This window comes from Stegostoma tigrinum, chromosome 28 (assembly GCF_030684315.1).
Source record: "Stegostoma tigrinum isolate sSteTig4 chromosome 28, sSteTig4.hap1, whole genome shotgun sequence".
NCBI classification, from domain to species: Eukaryota; Metazoa; Chordata; class Chondrichthyes; order Orectolobiformes; family Stegostomatidae; genus Stegostoma; species Stegostoma tigrinum.
Genome location: NC_081381.1, coordinates 32,651,722 through 32,669,545, shown reverse-complemented (window position 1 = coordinate 32,669,545; position 17,824 = coordinate 32,651,722). Strand labels below are relative to the sequence as shown.

Below are 17,824 nucleotides of genomic sequence, written 5' to 3'. Positions count from 1 at the left end.
TCCAGGATTCTCATAAGGTTAACTTGCAGGTTGAGTCAGTAGATAGACAAATACAATGTCAGCATTTATTTCAAGAGGACTAGAATAAAAGCGGGGATGTACTTCTGAGTCATTATAAGGCTCTGGTCAGATCAGATTTAGAATATGGAATTTTGGATTCCATTTCTCAGGAAGGATGTACTGGCCCTGGAGTGGGTCCAGAGGTGTTTTGCGAAAATGATCCCAGGAATGAAAGGCTTAATGTATGAGAAATGTTTGAGAACTCTGGGTTTTTGCTCGATTTGAGTTTAGAAGGATGAAGGGGTGTCTAATTGAAACTTACAGAATACTGCAAGGCCTGGATAGAGTGGAGTTAGGGAAGATGTTTCTATTAGCAGGAGAGACTAGGACCTGAGGGCACAGCCTTAGAGTTAAAGGAAGACCCTTTAGAATGGAGAAGAGGGGAAACTTCCCCAGCCAGACAGTGGTGAATCTATGGAATTCATTGCCACAGAAGGCTGTGGGGGCCAGGTCATTGAGTGTATTCAAGACAGAGATAAAAGTTTCTTGAATGTTAAGGGGATGAAAGGTTCTGTGGAGAATCGGGTTGAAAACTTATCAGCCATGATTGAATGGCCTAATATTCAGTTTCTATGTCTTATGGTCTTATGATTTTCACCGAGTGCTCCAGTTTCCTCCTACAGTCCGAAGATGTGCAGGTTAAGTGGATTGGCAATGCTGAATTGCCCATAGAATCCAGGAGTGTGCTGGCTTCTTGGATTGGCCATGGGAAATGCAGGGTTACAGGGATGGTAAGGCGGTTGTGTGTCTGAGTGAGATGCTCTTCAGAGGGTTGGTGTGCACTTGATGGGCCAAATGGCCTGCTTCCACAGTGTAGGGATTCTTTGTTTCAATGAAAGAAGCAGCAATGTTGAAGGGGATAAGAGGAAGATCAGAAAGATTTGCATTTAGGTTACACCATTTACAGTCACACAACATCCCAAAGTGTGTTATAATCAATGAAGCACCTTAAGTACGTATTGTATTGTAGGAATGTGCAGCTAAGTTATGTAAAGCAAGCTAGTGAGAGCTTTTTAAAATTTTGTAAGTGGGTGTCACTGGCAGGGCATCGTTTGTTGTCCATTCCTGAAATGAGTGAACTGCTAGGCCATTTCAGAGGGCAGTTAAGAGTCAACCACATTGCTGTCTTGAGTCATATGTTAGCCAGACCAAGTAAGGATGGCAGATTTACTTCCCCACATGGGTATTAATTGACCAGATTTTACAACAATCAACAGTGGTTGCAGAGTTGCCATTAGAACAGCTCTTAACTCCACATTTTTATTGAATTCACAATGACCATTGACCATTGTGTGATTTGAACATGTGTCTCAGAGCACAGGCCTAGGACACTGGATCACAGTACCAGTGACGTTACCACTGTGCCACTGCCTTTCCCTCAAAAGTTCTCTTGTTCTTCTTTTGAATTATGCCTTTTTAAAAAATCCACTCAAGAGAGCAGACATAGCTTTGGTTTAACAGTTCATCTGAAAGGCAGCACCTTGAACAGTACAGCACCCTCTAAGTACTGCAATAATGGCTCAAACTAGATTTTGCACTCGAGTATCTAGAATGGGACTTGACCCATAGGTCTGCCACCATTGCCACAACCAACAAGGACAGATCCTGCACTGTGGTTGCAGAGGATGTCAGTCTTGACTTTGATTAGGGAAGTATAAGTAATGTTCTCAACTAAGATTTGGCCTGTTGTAATGCTGCTTAGTAGGAATGCACTGGGATGAATAATGTTTAGCGAAATCTAATTATTCTAAAGCTTCTTTTTTAGCTAAAGCACTTGTAATAACTACATGGTGTATATATTGTAAATGTAGCATATCTCCTGCTATTGTTACAACACAGGCATAGTTAGTTTCACCTTTCCTGTATAATGTTACAGGATAGTAGGAACTGCAGATGCTGGAGAATCTGAGATAACAAGGTGTAGTGCTGGATGAACACAGCAGGCCAAGAAGGGTCTAGGCCCGAAACATCAGCTTTCCTGCTCCCATGATGCTGATTGGCCTGCTGTGTTCATCCAGCTCTACGTAACGTTACAGGATTTCTGTGATAACTTGTTAAATGGGTATTTCACAAATTGTATCTCTTCAGTTATGTAGAAAAACTTGTTAAATTTGTTATGGAGGTTACAGGCATGTTGAACTGGGACATCTTAGAGAATTGCATTCTTAAAGTTGCCCAGCTTTCTTTTAACCTAACTCTGAGGAGTGGGCTAACTCCAGCGAAGCTGATGAAGACATCATAGTCAAAGTATCATTCAAGAATAGGGTAGAATTTGGCCCATCTGAGTGGGAGAGACAGGTTCCCTTTTATTTGAAGGCATTAATTCCACTAGTTGGATCTTTGTCAAGGTATTCAATCTTTCTGGGTACAGTGTCCCCCTCTGCCTGGAACCCTCTGCTACTTAGTACATGTGTCCTTTCTGAAGCCAGTGAGATTCAGCAATATATTTTACTGGAAGGTATCACTGCTGAGCTTGATTCTACCATCCCCTGACAGTAAAATGCATGTACCCACCTGCAGAGATCGCTAGATTAAAAAAAAAGATTGGTCTAGATAGATGAAAATTGCTGCTGGCATTTATTGCCCATCCCTAATTTCCTTGAACAAATAATGAAGATTTGCATTTTTGAACTGTGCAGCCCATGTGTCAAAGTACCATCACAGTACTGCTAAGAAGGGAGTTCCAGGATTTTGACCTGGTGATTGTGAAGGGAGAAGGAGTGTGTGGCTTGGAGAGGAACCTGCAGGTGGTAGTATTTTGATGCATCTACTGTTCTTGTCCCCTTGAGTGATTGAGGTTGTGGGCTTGAAAGATGCTGTTGAAGGAGTCTGTATGAATCTTTCCTGTAGTGTAAACTGTGCATCGGTGGTAGAGGGGATTCATTTTTAAGATAGTGAATGGGTCGTGAATCAAGCAAACAATTTTCATCTGAACAATGTTGTTTCTTGATTGCTGTTGGAATGGCATTCATCCTGGAAAATGGAGAACATTCCATCACAATCCTCAATTATCTGTTTGAAGATGCTGCACAGGGTTCAGGAGTCAAGAGGTGAATTACTTGTTGCAGTATTCCTAGCCTCTGACTTGTTCTTGTAACCACAATATTGATGCGTCTGATCCAGCTAAGTTTCTGGTCAATGGGAATGCCCAGGTTGCTGATGTAGGATTTTTCAACGATAATAATGCTATGACATCCAATGCTATTATGGTTACACCTCTCTTATTGGAGATGGTCATTGCCTGGCACTTGTGTAGTGTGAATGTCACTTGTTACTTCAAGTCTGATTGACAGGCTGCCATTTATTGCTTATCCCTCTCTGTAGCTCAGTCTTAGTGGAGAGTCCAATTATAGCTCCTAATGATGCCCTAGTAATTTATAATTGTAGAGGCAAGGGGAGGGTGAGTGCAAGAATATGAATTAAAGTAATGACTGCTATGTTACTTTTGGTGAGCAAAATCTTTCACCTTGCATAATTCAGATTACGTTACTTTCCTACGGATTTGTATTGTGTGGCATTTCCTCATTGAAGTGTTATTATTTGCATCCCTGATAAAAATGAAATCTGAATATGATGCTGCAAGGAAATATGTGAAAGGTTCATGAGAAGGAACCATACTACATTAGCTTCCACTTTTACAGTACTTGTATACAAAAATGCTTTTTTGGGTTTTGGACAAAAATGTGGACTCAGGGGATTTTTCTAAAACTGGCAGAAGGTAACAAGATGAATTTGTGCTGAAGGAGCCAGTTTTGGAATGCACGGGTATAGTGGATGCTGATGGAGTGGGAAGTCAGCATTGGTTTAGTGAGAATAACTTTGCCTGATGTTGGATGTATGGACAGGGCTCCGTGACAGGAGGATATTGCAAGTGTAGAGTGAGCAAGTCCCGAAGGGTCATCAAGACAACTGTGAGAGCTTAATACTCAATTTTGTCACAGCATGGAGCTGGAGGTGCTTGGCTAGCAGTTATTAAGAAACATCTAAGGTTTTGGACAGATGACAGCATGCGTCTTTGAATTCTATATATATTAATGTCCCTGGAAAGCGGAAACAGGGATGCTAATAAAATCATAACTGGAAGCCCTATTAATTCAAATGGATAAACAGAATTCCCAGACGATTTAAAAAAGTGAAGTTGGAGTGGATTTGGCAAGTGTTGTAAATGTGCAAGTAGGAGAAAGTAATTACAGTAATGGATCAGACAGGGAGTGGAGTTCAGAGGTTGAGCAGAATTTCAGAAGGCTGTGGTCCAAGTGCTGACAATACAAAGTGCCCTTTGATACCCCATTAGGTATTTGAGTGTCTTGTGAGGGCATCATCACTGACACTTGAACCAAATATGCTTCAAAAACAGCAGCTAATGGCAGATGTTTTGTATTCCTGATATTTCTGGCATTTGGAAATGTTTTACAGTCATAATTCATTTTTTTGTAATCCTGTGAAGTACTTTTGAGTTCGGCAGTTCCTTCTGTGACCAAGGTTTTCATGCTGAATGATCTCGGCTGGGAATGTGAATAGTGAAAGATGGCAGCAGAAATGAGAATAGAGTTGCTTGCTGAAATGAAAGGAGGAACCTAAAAGCACCCATAATATCATTTGCACAAAGTCTGAGCAGATCTAATGGCAAGACTACAGTTTTTTTAGATGATAACTTTTGAAAATACTGTCAGTACTCTGGAAGATTTGGAACTGTTATTGAATGGTATCACTTTTCTGTCCATTCAACAAACAAGTTCTGATTTTTGCTATTTCACATTTCACTTCAGGAGAAGGTGGAGCTGGAAGATATTCTGAATAAATTGCAGGAAGATGGTCTGGATACTGATGCCTGCTCTGCAAATGAGCATCTCTGTCATCTGTGGCGTATATACCTGCGGGCCGAGGGCACGCTGCAAGCCACCATGCAGGATTTGGAAGGGTTGCGACAGCAACAGGCCTCCGAGATGAAAGAGGTGAGATCTGTCAGCAGGATGGCGCATTTTCAATCCCTTGTGAGATTTTAAAAGTAAAATCTTGTTTTGTGTGTGACTGGTCCCAATCTAACAATCCTATATGTAGTCTGCAACTTTGGCCAAATTAAATATGTGTGAATGGTTGTTTCCATAACAAATTTTGAAATCTGTGTAAAACAGGGAACTGTGAATGCTGGAGGTATGAAACAAAAACAGAAATTGTTGGAGAAAAGCAATTAACTTCGCCTCCTTATTTCCAAATTTAAGTATGGGAAAAGTGTCTCAGTCCTTTCTTGTCCGTTTTTAATATTTATTTTGCTCCATAGTAACACACATAGTTCTTGTTTTATCTATTGAGTGAATATAAACATACCAAACCAATAGATCATACTTATCATTTCATGAACTGGCATTATAGTTGATTTAGAGACTAAATTTAGAAGTGGTTTGGGAACAACCAATTTGTTTGATCGTGAGATTTTGAGATTCTGTATCAGAGACATTTTTTCACTGCCATGAAGTTGTTTATGGACATCAATCATCAGCTATCCCACCTTAGTGGCTTTCTCACATCCAATTCCAGGCAATAGGTGTATTTTGACTATTTGCCTAATGGCTAGGCCCTCCCTGGTCCTCATCTGATATCCTGGTGCACACAGCATATTTTGGCTTGCAATCTGTAGCTGGGATCCTAATTGATTTGTATCCAGGGCCAGGGAGAGAAGACATGGGTCCAGGTACTTCTCCTGTTTTTGCATCCCTTGCCTCCATTCCTCCTCATCTCAGTCTTAAATGGCATACTCTTTAGTCTGAGATTTTATGTCCCCTGTTTCTAGACTCACTAGCCAGGGGAAGAATCCTGTCTATATCCAACGTGTAATGCCTTGTAAGAATGTTTTAATTTCAATGAGGTCGCCTCTCATTCTTCATAACTCTAGAAAATACAGGCCCAGTTTCCTCAAACTCTCCTTCTAACACAATCCCACCATCTAGGAATTAATCTGGTGAAGCGCTGTTGCATTCCCTCTGCAACAGGCATAAACTTACTTTGATAAGGAGACCAAAGTTATACACAGGACACTAGGCGCAATCTTGCCAAGGCTGTATACAATTACACCAAGATACCTTCTGCTCAAGTCCCTGTGTGATACAGGCTTGTATATGACTTCTTTATTGATTATTGCACCTGCATCCTAGCTTTTAATGACCCATGAACAGTGATATCAAGATTCCTCTTAACAACAACATTTTCAGCCTCTTACAAGTTAATAAATATTGCCTGAAGAAGGGTCGAGAGAAGGGTTCTGAAGAAGGGTAACTGGACCCAAAACATTATTTTTATTTCCTTCCGTAGATGCTGCCAGACTTGTTGTGTTTTTCCAGCAGTCTCTGTTTTCGTTTATGAATAAATATTCCCTTTTCTATTTTTTCCATTAAAATGGACACCATTGTATGTTTTGACAATATATTCCATCTGCCACATTCTTGCCCATTCACTTAGTCTGTCTAAGTCCCCTTGAATCTTCTTTCAATTTGCCTCACAACTTACATTCTCAACTAGTTTTGAACCGTCAGAAAATTTCAAAATACTACGATTGGTCCCACATTCAAATCATTGACATAAATTGTGAACAGCTCTGGCACTAGCACTGAACCTTGCAGAAAACACTAGTAACAGCCTGCCATCCTGATAATGATTCATTGATTCCCACTCTCTGTTTTCTGAGTGTGAACCAGTTCTCAGTCCATATTAGTATATTAATACCAGTACCAAACACTCTTAATTTTGTATATTAATCCTCAATGTGAGACCTTATCAAAAACTTCTAAAAATCCAAATACACCACATCTACTGGTTCTCCTTTACTGATGCATAAAAACTACATTCTCTCTAAATTTTCCTAACACAGTGCAGACGTCTAAGGTCCATGTATGACAGCAGATCTTAAGCGTCAGCACACCAATTGGTGTCTGCTGTGCAGGTTAGGGGAAAATTGGCTACAAGTAACATCCTCAAACAAAACTCCAACAGATTTATCAAACTTTGCCTCTGAAAAATCTGTGTTGACTCTGCCTAATTTTACCATTATTTTATAAGTGTCCAGTTATCCCTCCTTTATACAGTAGTTTCTAACATTTTCACTGTTGCTCATGTCACACTAATAGGTCTGTTGTTTTCCATTCTCCCACTCCCTTCCTTCTTAATTAGTGGGGTTACATTTGCTTCCTGTAGTCTGTAGGAGTGTATGCAGAATGTATAAATTTGTAAAATAATTACCAATGCAGCCACTATCCCTATAGACACTTCTTCCAATCCTCTGTGATGCTGCTCATTCGGTCCACAGTATTCAAAAACCTTTAATCTAGTTAAATTTCAGGAACACTGCTTTACTGATACAAATTTCTTTCAGTTCCTCAATTTCATAGGTCCATTGGTGCCTTGTGATTCCAGGAGAGCTTCGGTAATTTCAACACAAAGTAAATGTTTAACTCCTCCATTGTCTCCCTGTTCTCCATTGTAAATTCTCCTGTGTCCACCTATAGTGGACCCACATTTTCTAAGCTAAACTTTTCTTTGTCACATACCTGAGTAAATGTTTACAATGTGCCCTTCTGTTTGTTGGTAGCTTGTATTCATTTATAGAGCCATACAGTTTTGAAACAGACCCTTTGGTCCAACTTGTCCACGCTGACCGTGTTCCCAAACCAAACTAGTCCCACTTGCCTGCATTTGGCCCATATCCCTCTAAACGTTTCCTTTTCATGTACTTATTCAAAAGTCTTTGAAATGTTATAATTATACCTGCATCCCCCACTTCCTCTGGCAGTTCATTCCACACCTGAACCACTCCCTGTCTAAAAAATTTGCCCGATGTCCTTTTTTAAATTTTTTTCCTCTCACCTTAAAAATATCCACCCTAGTTTTGAACTTCCCCACCCTAGGAAAATGAACCTTGCTATTCACTTTATCTATGTCCTTCATGATTTTATAAACCTCTATAAAGTCATCTCTCAACCTCCTAAGTGCCATTGAAAAAAGTCCCAACCTATCTTTATGACTCAAATTTTCCATTCATGGTAAATCTTTTCTGAATCTTCTCCAATTTAATAATATCCTTCAGCAGGGTAACCAGAACTGGGGACAGTATTCCAGAAAAGGCCGCACCAATGTCCTATACAGCCTCAACATAACATCCTAACTTCTATACTCAAAGGTCTGAGCAATGAAGGCAGGCATTCTAAATGTCTTTTTGACCACCCTGCCTGCACGTGACGCAAATTTTGATGAATTATGTTCCTGAACATCTAGGTCCCTCTGTTTTACAACATTACCCAGGGCCTACCATGAATTGTATAAGTCCTGTTCTCTTCTCTTTTTTTTTATCAATTTCTTTGTTGACCTTTACTGGCTTCGAAATTGCTCCCAGTTTTTCTGGTATCCCCACAGTAACTTGCTTTGGTTGAGTGCGATCTGAAAATTATTTTATTAGTCACAGTTAATTCACCTTTACCGCTGGGTCTTTGTGTCTTAAAGGAATATAGTTCTGTTGTAGATCATGTAGTACTTCTTTAAATACTAGCCATTGCCTATCAATCATCAAATCTTGTAGTATATTTTACTGTAAAAATGTTGCTGTTTGTACTTTCATAATTTTCATTGTTCAGATTTAAGATCTCAGTTTCAGAATAAACTGTATCATATTCAAACATAATGTGAATTCTTTTAAATTAACTTAATTCTTTCACATTCTGGTTATTATTTTCCCAAAGACTCCTTTACAGCAAAGCTATTAATTAGCCTTTTCTCATTACATAAAATAAAATCAACAATAGCCTGATCTCTGCGCTGCTCCAGAAATGCAGTTCCTCTTTTTGCAAATTCTTCAACTGTCAGCATTAAGAAATAACCTGTTACCTGCAAGGCAATGCAATTCATGTGATTATCCCTCCCTTTTCATTCTATCCTATCTTTAGACCAACTTTGACCTTGCCCAATGATCAACTCAGTGAGAATTAAGATACAAAAATTAGTTGCTTCTGGAAATTGGACATATGGGGATTTATGAGATTCTAAATATATTGCAAAACAATAAATGGTGTGCTTTTGGTAAATCTGATTATAGATACAGTTTAGAATGGTGGTGCTAAACGTTTATACTTTTGCAGTGTTCTTCAATCAGATGCTGAGAAAATTGAGAATGTAATAAGCATATTCAAACAGAAACACCAACCAGATCATGCCTTGGTAAACATGCAGGACAGTAGACACCAAAGAAACCAACTCTGTTTTACATGTTACAGTAATTTACTAAAGAAATTGTATCTCTTGTTAAGCCGAAGAGGGAGGCTTATGTGATGTTGAGACGAGATGGTTCAGATGAGGCGATGGACAGTTACAGATTAGCTAGGAGGGATTTAACGAGAAAGTTAAGAAGAACAAGGAGGGAACATGAGTAGTCATTAGTAGGTAGAATAAAGGAGAACGCTAAAGCTTTCTATAGGTATGTGAGGAATAAAAGGATGACTAGGATAGGATTAGGGCCAAAGACAGAAGTGGGAAGTTGTGTGTGGACCCGGTGGAGATCGGACAGGTATTAAACGAATATTTCTCATCTGTTTTCACTCAGGAAAAGGAGAATATTGTAGAGGAGAAGACTGAGATACAGGCTATTAGACTTGAAAGGATTGAGGTTAGTAAGGAGGATGTGTTATCAATTCTAGAAGGTGTAAAGGTAGATAAATCCCCTGGGCCAGATGGGATTTTTCTGAGGATTCTCTGGGAAGTTAGGGAGGAGGTGGCGGAGCCTTTGGCCTTGATCTTTGAGTTGTCATTGTCTACAGGTTTCGTACCAGAGGACTGGAGGATTGCAAATGTTGTGCCCTTGTTCAAGAAGGGCAGTAGAGATGACCCAAGTAATTATAGACCTGTGAGCCTTCCATCCAAAACATTTGGATAAGTACATGAAAAGGAAAGGTTTAGAGGGATGTGGGCCAAATGCAGGCAAGTGGGGCTAGTTTGGTTTGGGAACATGGTCAGCGTAGACAAGTTGGACCAAAAGGTCTGTTTCAAAACTGTATGGCTCCATAAGTGAATACAAGCTACCAACAAACAGGAAAAGTTTTGGAAAGGATTGTAAGAGATAGGATTTATAATCATTTAGCAAGCAACAATTTGATCGGAGATAGTCAACATGGATTTGTCAAGATAATAAAATGTGAGGCTAGATGAACACAGCAGGCCAAGCAGCATCTCAGGAGCACAAAAGCTGACGTTTCGGGCCTAGACCCTTCATCAGAGAGGATTTGTCAAGGGCAGGTCGTGTCTCACAAACCTCATTGAGTTTTTTGAGAAGGTGACCAAGCATGTGGATGAGGGTAGGGCAATTGATGTAGTGTACATGGACTTCTGTAAAGCCTTTGATAAGGTTCCACATGGTAGGCTATTGGAGAAAATGTGGAGGCATGGGATTGAGGGATATTTAGCAGTTTGGATTAGAAACTGGCTTTCTGTAAGAAGGCAACAAGTGGTAGTTGATGGAAAATATTCAGCCTGGAGTCTGGTTACTAGTGTTGTGCCACAAGGATCTGTTTTGGGACCACTGCTGTTTGTCATTTTTATAAATAACTTGGACTCAGGCATAGGTGGATGGGTTAGTAAGTTTGCAGATGACACTAAAGTCAGTGGAGTGGTGGACAGTGTTGAAAAATGTTGCAGGTTGCAGGGAGACTTGGATAAACGGCAGAATTGAACTGAAAGGTGGCAAATGGAGTTTAATACAGATAAATGTGAGGTGATTCACTTTGGAAGGAATAATAGGAAGGCAGAATACTGGCTCAATGGAAAGATTTTTGGGAGTGTGGATGTGCAGAGGGATCTTGGTGTCCATGTACATAGATCCTTGAAAGTTGCCACCCAGGTTGATAGTGCTGTTAAGAAGGCTTACGGTGTGTTAGGTTTTATTGGTAGAAGGATTGAGTTCCGGAGCTGTGATGTCATGCTGCAACTGTACAAAACGCTAGTGCGGCCTCATTTGGAATATTGCATACAGTTCTGGTTGCCCCATTACAGGAAGGATGTGGAAGCATTGAAAAAGGCACAGAGGAGATTTATCAGGCTGTTGCCTGGCCTGGAGCAAAGGTCTTATGAGGAAAGGCTGAGGGACTTGGGTCTGTTCTCATTGGAGAGAAGGAGGCTAAGAGGGGATTTAATAGAAACATACAAGATGATCAGAGGATTAGATAGGGTGGACAGTGAGTCTTTTTCGGAGGATGATGACGTTGGCTTGTACGAGGGGGCATAGCTGCAAATTGAGGGGTGATAGATTTAAGACAGATGCCAGAGGCAGGTTCTTTATTCAGAGAGTGGTAAGGGTGTGGAACGCCCTGTCTGCCAATGTAGTTAACTCAGCCACATTAGGTGAATTTAAACAGTCCTTGGATAAGCATATGGATGATGATGGGATAGTGTAGGGGGATGGGCTTAGATTAGTTCACAGGTCGGTGCAACATTGAGGACCGAAGGGCCTGTTCTGCGCTGTATTGTTCTATGTTCTATGTACACACTCCAGGAAATTCATCTGCTACAAGATTAGTACAGATTAAGCTTATCCAGACTGTATGTAACTTGAAGTCACTCATTATCTTACATCACTTAATGCAATTCCAACTGCAGATATAATCATTCCCACACCAACTGCCAAGTTTCTTTCCATCATCTCAACTCCTCCATCTGGACCTCACTCTCCCACGTGCTGTTTTGCAGCAAGGCCTCAGAATGAGTGCCAAACAAGAGTGATTGTGAACGGTCAGTTGGTGGGAGGAAGTTGTGAAGGGATACCGTCAAGCAGGAGAAGTTGGAAAAATTGGCTTTGGGGTGCCAACATGGCATAATGTGATATATGTTCGGAGGACCTGGAACGTTGCATTTGGATACTGTGGAGCAGGATGTTGCACTAACCCTAGATAGAGGCAAACATTTTTCCTTCTTTACTTTGTGCCCCAGAACTGAAGAAATCATCTGTTGTGTCCTCCACCACTGATATTCAGAACAATACTCTTTGCATGAGGCAAGGCAAGAAAGTAGAGACTGGGGAATCATGTTTGACCTGCTCAGCCAATGATTGGTGTTATTGTCTCAGAGTCAAAAGTAGCCAGTCTGGTGCGTAGACTTTCCAGTTTGACAGGTGACTCAATGATTGCTGATGTTCTGACAGTGAGAAATTAATTGCTTGTGTCTGGACACTGCTAGGGCACAAGTTCCGGTGTTTTGCACTTTGTCCATCGGTTCCTCTCCTGAGCCTTGTTTGAATCCCTAATTCTTTGTGCTTGCTGTCTGATGCTGACACTGGAAATGTTGATCTAATTTGAGTCCTAGTAGTACGCAGAATTTCAAAAAGATCTGACTCTGCACGATTTGATATTATCTTTAGGTAACTGGTAGCCCGAATGGCTTCGTACTACCCCAATTGTGCTGTACTTCCGTCATGTTGAGGAGCCTCATTAAAGGATTGTATCTCAAATACAAGCATCTGCAACTTGTTAAGCCTTTATCCCAGCTGCTTATAAGTACTATAATCCTTGTAATCAAACTCCTGCTGTGTGACATGTATAATGCAGTGCTTAAATTTTTTTGTAGTTTGTAAATAATAACACATTAAGCTCAACAAAAGCCATCTTTGAATTCAGGTGAATTTTGTATTGAAACAAGAATATGGCTTGAAAAGGCTGAAGTTGCCGAGGGTACAAAATCAAATGTAAGTACTTCTGGGATGACCTGACCCCCGTCTTACTCACCGCTGTAGTGATCTCACAGTTTGGAGAAGCCTTCCACCAGTTTTGCATTGCCATCTTCTGCCACCACCCATGAATCGTAACTAGCTCATCCACAGAGTGATGTGGCAATCTTTTTCTGCAGGTAGAAAATTATGTGGATCACATTCGCAATCTGTCAGAGGAGCGGGAGGAACTCACAGCTGAATATGAGCAGGAGAATGAACTACTAAAGGTGGAGCTACAGCGACTGAAATTGGAGCAAGGTCGGCATTGCAACCTCTCAACCTTGTTTTGATGTTCCTTTCCCAAACAGATTTGAGGTGGATTTGATTGCCATTGACCTATATTTGTTTCACCTGCACATTGTAGTCATGTGAACGAAGATTTTCTCACGTTTCATTACTTTCTTGTCCTAGCGGGATATAATGTTGCAGTCACTGGTAGCTCTTCGGTGTCTTGCCCTCAAGTATTCGTTCTTCATGCAAGAGTGTAGACAGGAAATCTCAGCAAGCTATTTAAACCACAGTGACAGAGTCATAGCTCAAACCCATTTACACACACATGCGCGCACACACATTTTCAGTAAATTGAAGCACCTGTAAGTTTGTTTTTAAGGATTGGACAGGCTCAAATTCCATTCTAACCCCATCCTTCCTTGAGTCATCATAAGCCTAAACAGTCAGACAATCTCTTCCTATGCCTCAACTAAGACTAGTCCAAATAAGATAGTGAGGCAAGAGAAAGAAGGTCAAAATAACTCTTGTAATGTATTTAATAACATTATCTCCACTTGATGTCTCCACACTGTGCTATTTTTAGAGATTAGAAACTCACAGCAGTGGGAAATTCAGCAATTAAGCCTATTATTGAAGCTGGTCATAAGTACTATAAGGTGCATTGGTACCAAAATTTCAACTACATGGTCTCATTGTTGATGCAAGAAAATCTTAAAACTTTTAGTCAGTTGTTGTTTTGTCGCATTGCATGGTGGATGTTGAGACTGAGTATTCTCCTCAAGATTAAAAATGCAGAGAAGATGCAAGATAGTTGTGTTTGAGCGCTTAAGTATCATTCAGTCTCAGTTTGTCTTTTTTGTATTTCTGTGATGAATACTTCTGTTCACTTTCATATGAATGAAAAATGCCCCCATTAACCTGTGCACTCATCGCTGTGGCATTTGCACTTTTGAGTTGTGAATGAAACATAAGATGCTTGAATAATTAAATATTTACTATTAAATGTAGATGTGACAATTTTTGATGGAGAAAAATATGACACTTCATATGATTTTTAATATTTTCAAATGATCATATGTTGAATGGATTGTTTATTATATCTGACTGGTTACTATTGCATTTCCGTAATGGAATCTCTAGGTTCCGGAAAGCTGCAGGCTTTTATAGCATATAAATTTGTTATTGCCACAAACCAGTGTCTGTATATTTCAACATATTGTGCAACTGAATGACTGCAACCACAAAACTATTTGTTATTGAAGTAGAATATTTTCAAACATAGTTGTTTAAAGCACTACTTTTACTTCCAAATTGAAGCTGGTTCAATTTGTAGTAAAATCATAATTTCAGAAAAAGAGATGGCCGTTCCAATTTTCCATTGATATGAAGGCGTTTCAAATGTGCGTTGACTGAACAGTTAGGTTCTGAATTTAAGCTATGGCTCATTTGTTCCCAAATCAGAATGCTGTGGATACCGCAGGATTGACTTCAGCACAAAATTTAGATTTACACTCCAGTGCAACACTGAGAGAGGTTTACGCTTATAGATGAGCTGATTTTCTCATTAAACATCAAACTGGGGTTGTCCAAAGAAGAGCACCAGTTTTCTCCCTGTTATGCTGGCCAATATTTATCCTTGACCAGCATAACTGAAAGAAAATAATGCCCAGTAGTTATCACAGTACTATTTGAGGATACTGCAATGCTCAAGTTAGCTGCAACATTCCCTCCATTACTGTTATGAATACACTTGGGTGGAACACAGTACTTAATGGTTGTGAAGTATTCTAGGTTGCAAAAGTTGCTATATAAAAGCATGACTTCTTCTCTTCATGTATCCAAAGGGTATAGGACATATAACTGGTCACCTGACATCATCTGATCACCACATTGTATAGCATTCAACTCCAATGTGGTATATACATTAGGTTTAAAAAGGCGAATGACAGTTCTGATGGCTCGCTGGACATTTTGTAAAATACTTAACAGTTCTTTAAAATGTATGGAATGAGCATTTTAACAACAAAATACAGTGTTTTACAGATGAGGGTATATAAAGAGTGACACCTAGTGACTAGAATGTGATGTACATACACAGACTGCATAATATAACTGTGTAGCATATGCTGTTGCTAGTGGCAGCCATCTGTCTCAAACTTATAATGAATGACAACCACAGTAATTGGCATTGTCCATTAAATTTATTACTTGAACTGTTCTCTAAATAAAAGCAGAGAAGTAGAAACACATAGATCCATCAACATCAGAAAGAGAAAATGTACATCAATATTCACAGTGGGACACTATCAGCATTCTCTTCTGTTAGAAATATTAATCTTTCTTTTTACGTTCAAACTTCAGGCGAACATATGGACGAGAAACAGGAGTAATCCATTCAGCCCCTCAAGCTTACTCCTGCCATTCAATAAGATCATGACTGATGTCTGTGTCTTGAATTTTACATTCCCATTTTACCCTTGATTTCACTACCTAACAAGAATCTGTCTGTCTTAAAAATACCCAACAACTCTGTCTCCTGTGACAGAGTTCTGAAGTTGCGCAGCACTCTAAGAAAAAGAAACTCCTCATCTTTGTTCTGAAATGGCAGCCTTTTTTTGAACAGTGTCCCTCAGTTCTGGACTCGCCCACAAGAGGAAACATTTTTTCCACGTCCACCTTGTCAAGACCTTCTTATGCATTTCAATCAAGTCACCTCCCACTCTTCTAAAGTCCAGTGGAAATGAGCCCAACCAGTCCAACCTCTTTTCATAAGACAACCCAATTATTCCAGGTATCAATCCAGTAAATTTCCTCTGAATTGCCTCCAATACATTTACAAACTTCCATAAAAAAGGAAATAAAAATTGGACTCAGCTTCGAGACAAAAACAGAAATTGCTGGAAAAACTCAGCCAGTTAATATTTCATGTCCAGTGACACTTCTTCAGAAATGTAAACTCTGCTTTCTCTCCACAGATGTTCAGTTTCTCCAGCAATTTCCATTTTTGTTTCAGGTCTTCAGCATCTGCAGTTCTTTGTTTAATTTCACCATTAGAGACTTGGTTTCACCAATGCCCTGATAACAAAGCACCACATCCTTACGTTTATGTTCTGTTCCTCTCATAATAAAGGAGAGCAGCCCATTAGCCTTCTTGATTATGTGCTGTAGCTGCACACTAACCTTTGTGACTCATGCACCAAAACATCTAAATCATTTTGCAGCTCAGAATTCTGCAGTTGTTTCTTTTCTAGGTAACAGTTCTTCCTGCCAAAATGAATAGCTTCAAATTTTCCCACATAATATTTGATCTGCCAGATTTTTGCCCTCTCACTCAATCAATCTATATTCATTTTCAACTTCCTTATATCTTCTTCACAAACATAGTTTCATACCTATCTTAGTGTCATGTGAATTTAGCTTCCGCTCTTTCACTCCCCTCATTTATAAATAGTCGAGATCTTGGCATAGCCTTCTGTAAGAGTCCACTTGTCACATCCTGCCAAACAAATGAAGGTCCATTAATGCACACTTACTGTTTTCTGCCAGCTAGCCAATTTTGTAATCATGCCAATATGTTACTTCCATGTCATGAGTGTTTACTTTCCACAATAATCTATGATATAGCATCTTATCAAATGCCTTTTGGAAACCCAAGTATAGCACATCTTACAAGTTCCCTTTTATCCATAACACATGCCCCTTCAAACATTGCAATAAATTGGTAAAATTTGATTTGCCTTTGACAAATCCATATTGACACTTCCCAATCAGTGATCAATTATGACATTTTCCTCATGACACACATCAAGCTGATTGGCCTATAATTTCCTGTTTTCTGTCTGCCTCCTTCATTGGAGGGAATATATTTGCAACTTTCCATCTGATATAATCTTTCCAGGATCACAGAGATAATTGGAAAAGTAGTACCAAATCATCTACTACCTCATTAGCATTCCATTTCTTTTACCTTGGGATGAAATCCATCTGGATCCAGGACTTGTCAGTCCACAGCTCCATCAGTTAGCTTGATATCACTTCCTAGTAATTGGAATTTTCTAAATTCCTCTCTCACTTCCACCTCCTGGTTACAGTTCTAACTGCAATGCTTTCTGTAGCCCCTGTAGTGAAGACCAAAGCAATCTCCTCTTCTTCTGCCATTTCCTTATTATTTACATCTAACTCCCCATTTCCACTCTTCAGAGGACCACTGTGCCATATTTCCAACATTATTCCTCGACATTTCCGATTTCAGCTTCCAAAGGGTAGATTTAGATGTAGAAGGCCTTTCAGTCATATGGTTACATTCTAAGGTACTTAACATCTACTCATTACTGTATATATAGACAGGAATGTCAATTTAAGCTGTTTTTCTATTCTTATATATTAACATTGGGTGATTTGATGATGCGGGATACTGGAGATCCACTATGCTGCTGGGTGAAATGGTATTTACAAATTCCTTAGGTTCCCACTGTCATTAATGCTCATCAAAAAGATACTGATTGGAAGCCAAATATCCCTGTAAGTGGGTAAGGGAAAAATCAGGCAGGAAATTTTTAACGTCTGTTGATGGATTGCTGAAGAGTAGAAAAACCTTGTGTTTGTGTAGCACCAATCATGTCTTCAGGGTGACCTAAGAAGCTTCAAAGACAATTAAGTACTTTTGAAGACTCAATCACATTGTAATGTAGACAGATGCAGTAACAAATCTGTACACAAGATCCCACAAAAGACAATGCAATATTTCATCAACTCACCCATTTTTAATGGTATTGATTGAAGGATACTGTTGGCCAGGAA

The 17,824-nt window shown here is 39.6% G+C and overlaps 1 protein-coding gene across 1 annotated transcript in view; it reads left to right on the top strand.

Moving 5' to 3' along the window:
• Nucleotides 1-17,824, top strand: part of ccdc30 (coiled-coil domain containing 30) — a 161,813-nt gene that overhangs the window by 15,748 nt on the left and 128,241 nt on the right. The window contains exons 2-3 of the mRNA XM_048561449.2: nt 4,830-5,015; nt 12,931-13,051. Coding sequence (XP_048417406.2) covers nt 4,830-5,015; nt 12,931-13,051 — 307 coding nt within the window. The remainder of the gene's footprint in view (nt 1-4,829; nt 5,016-12,930; nt 13,052-17,824) is intronic.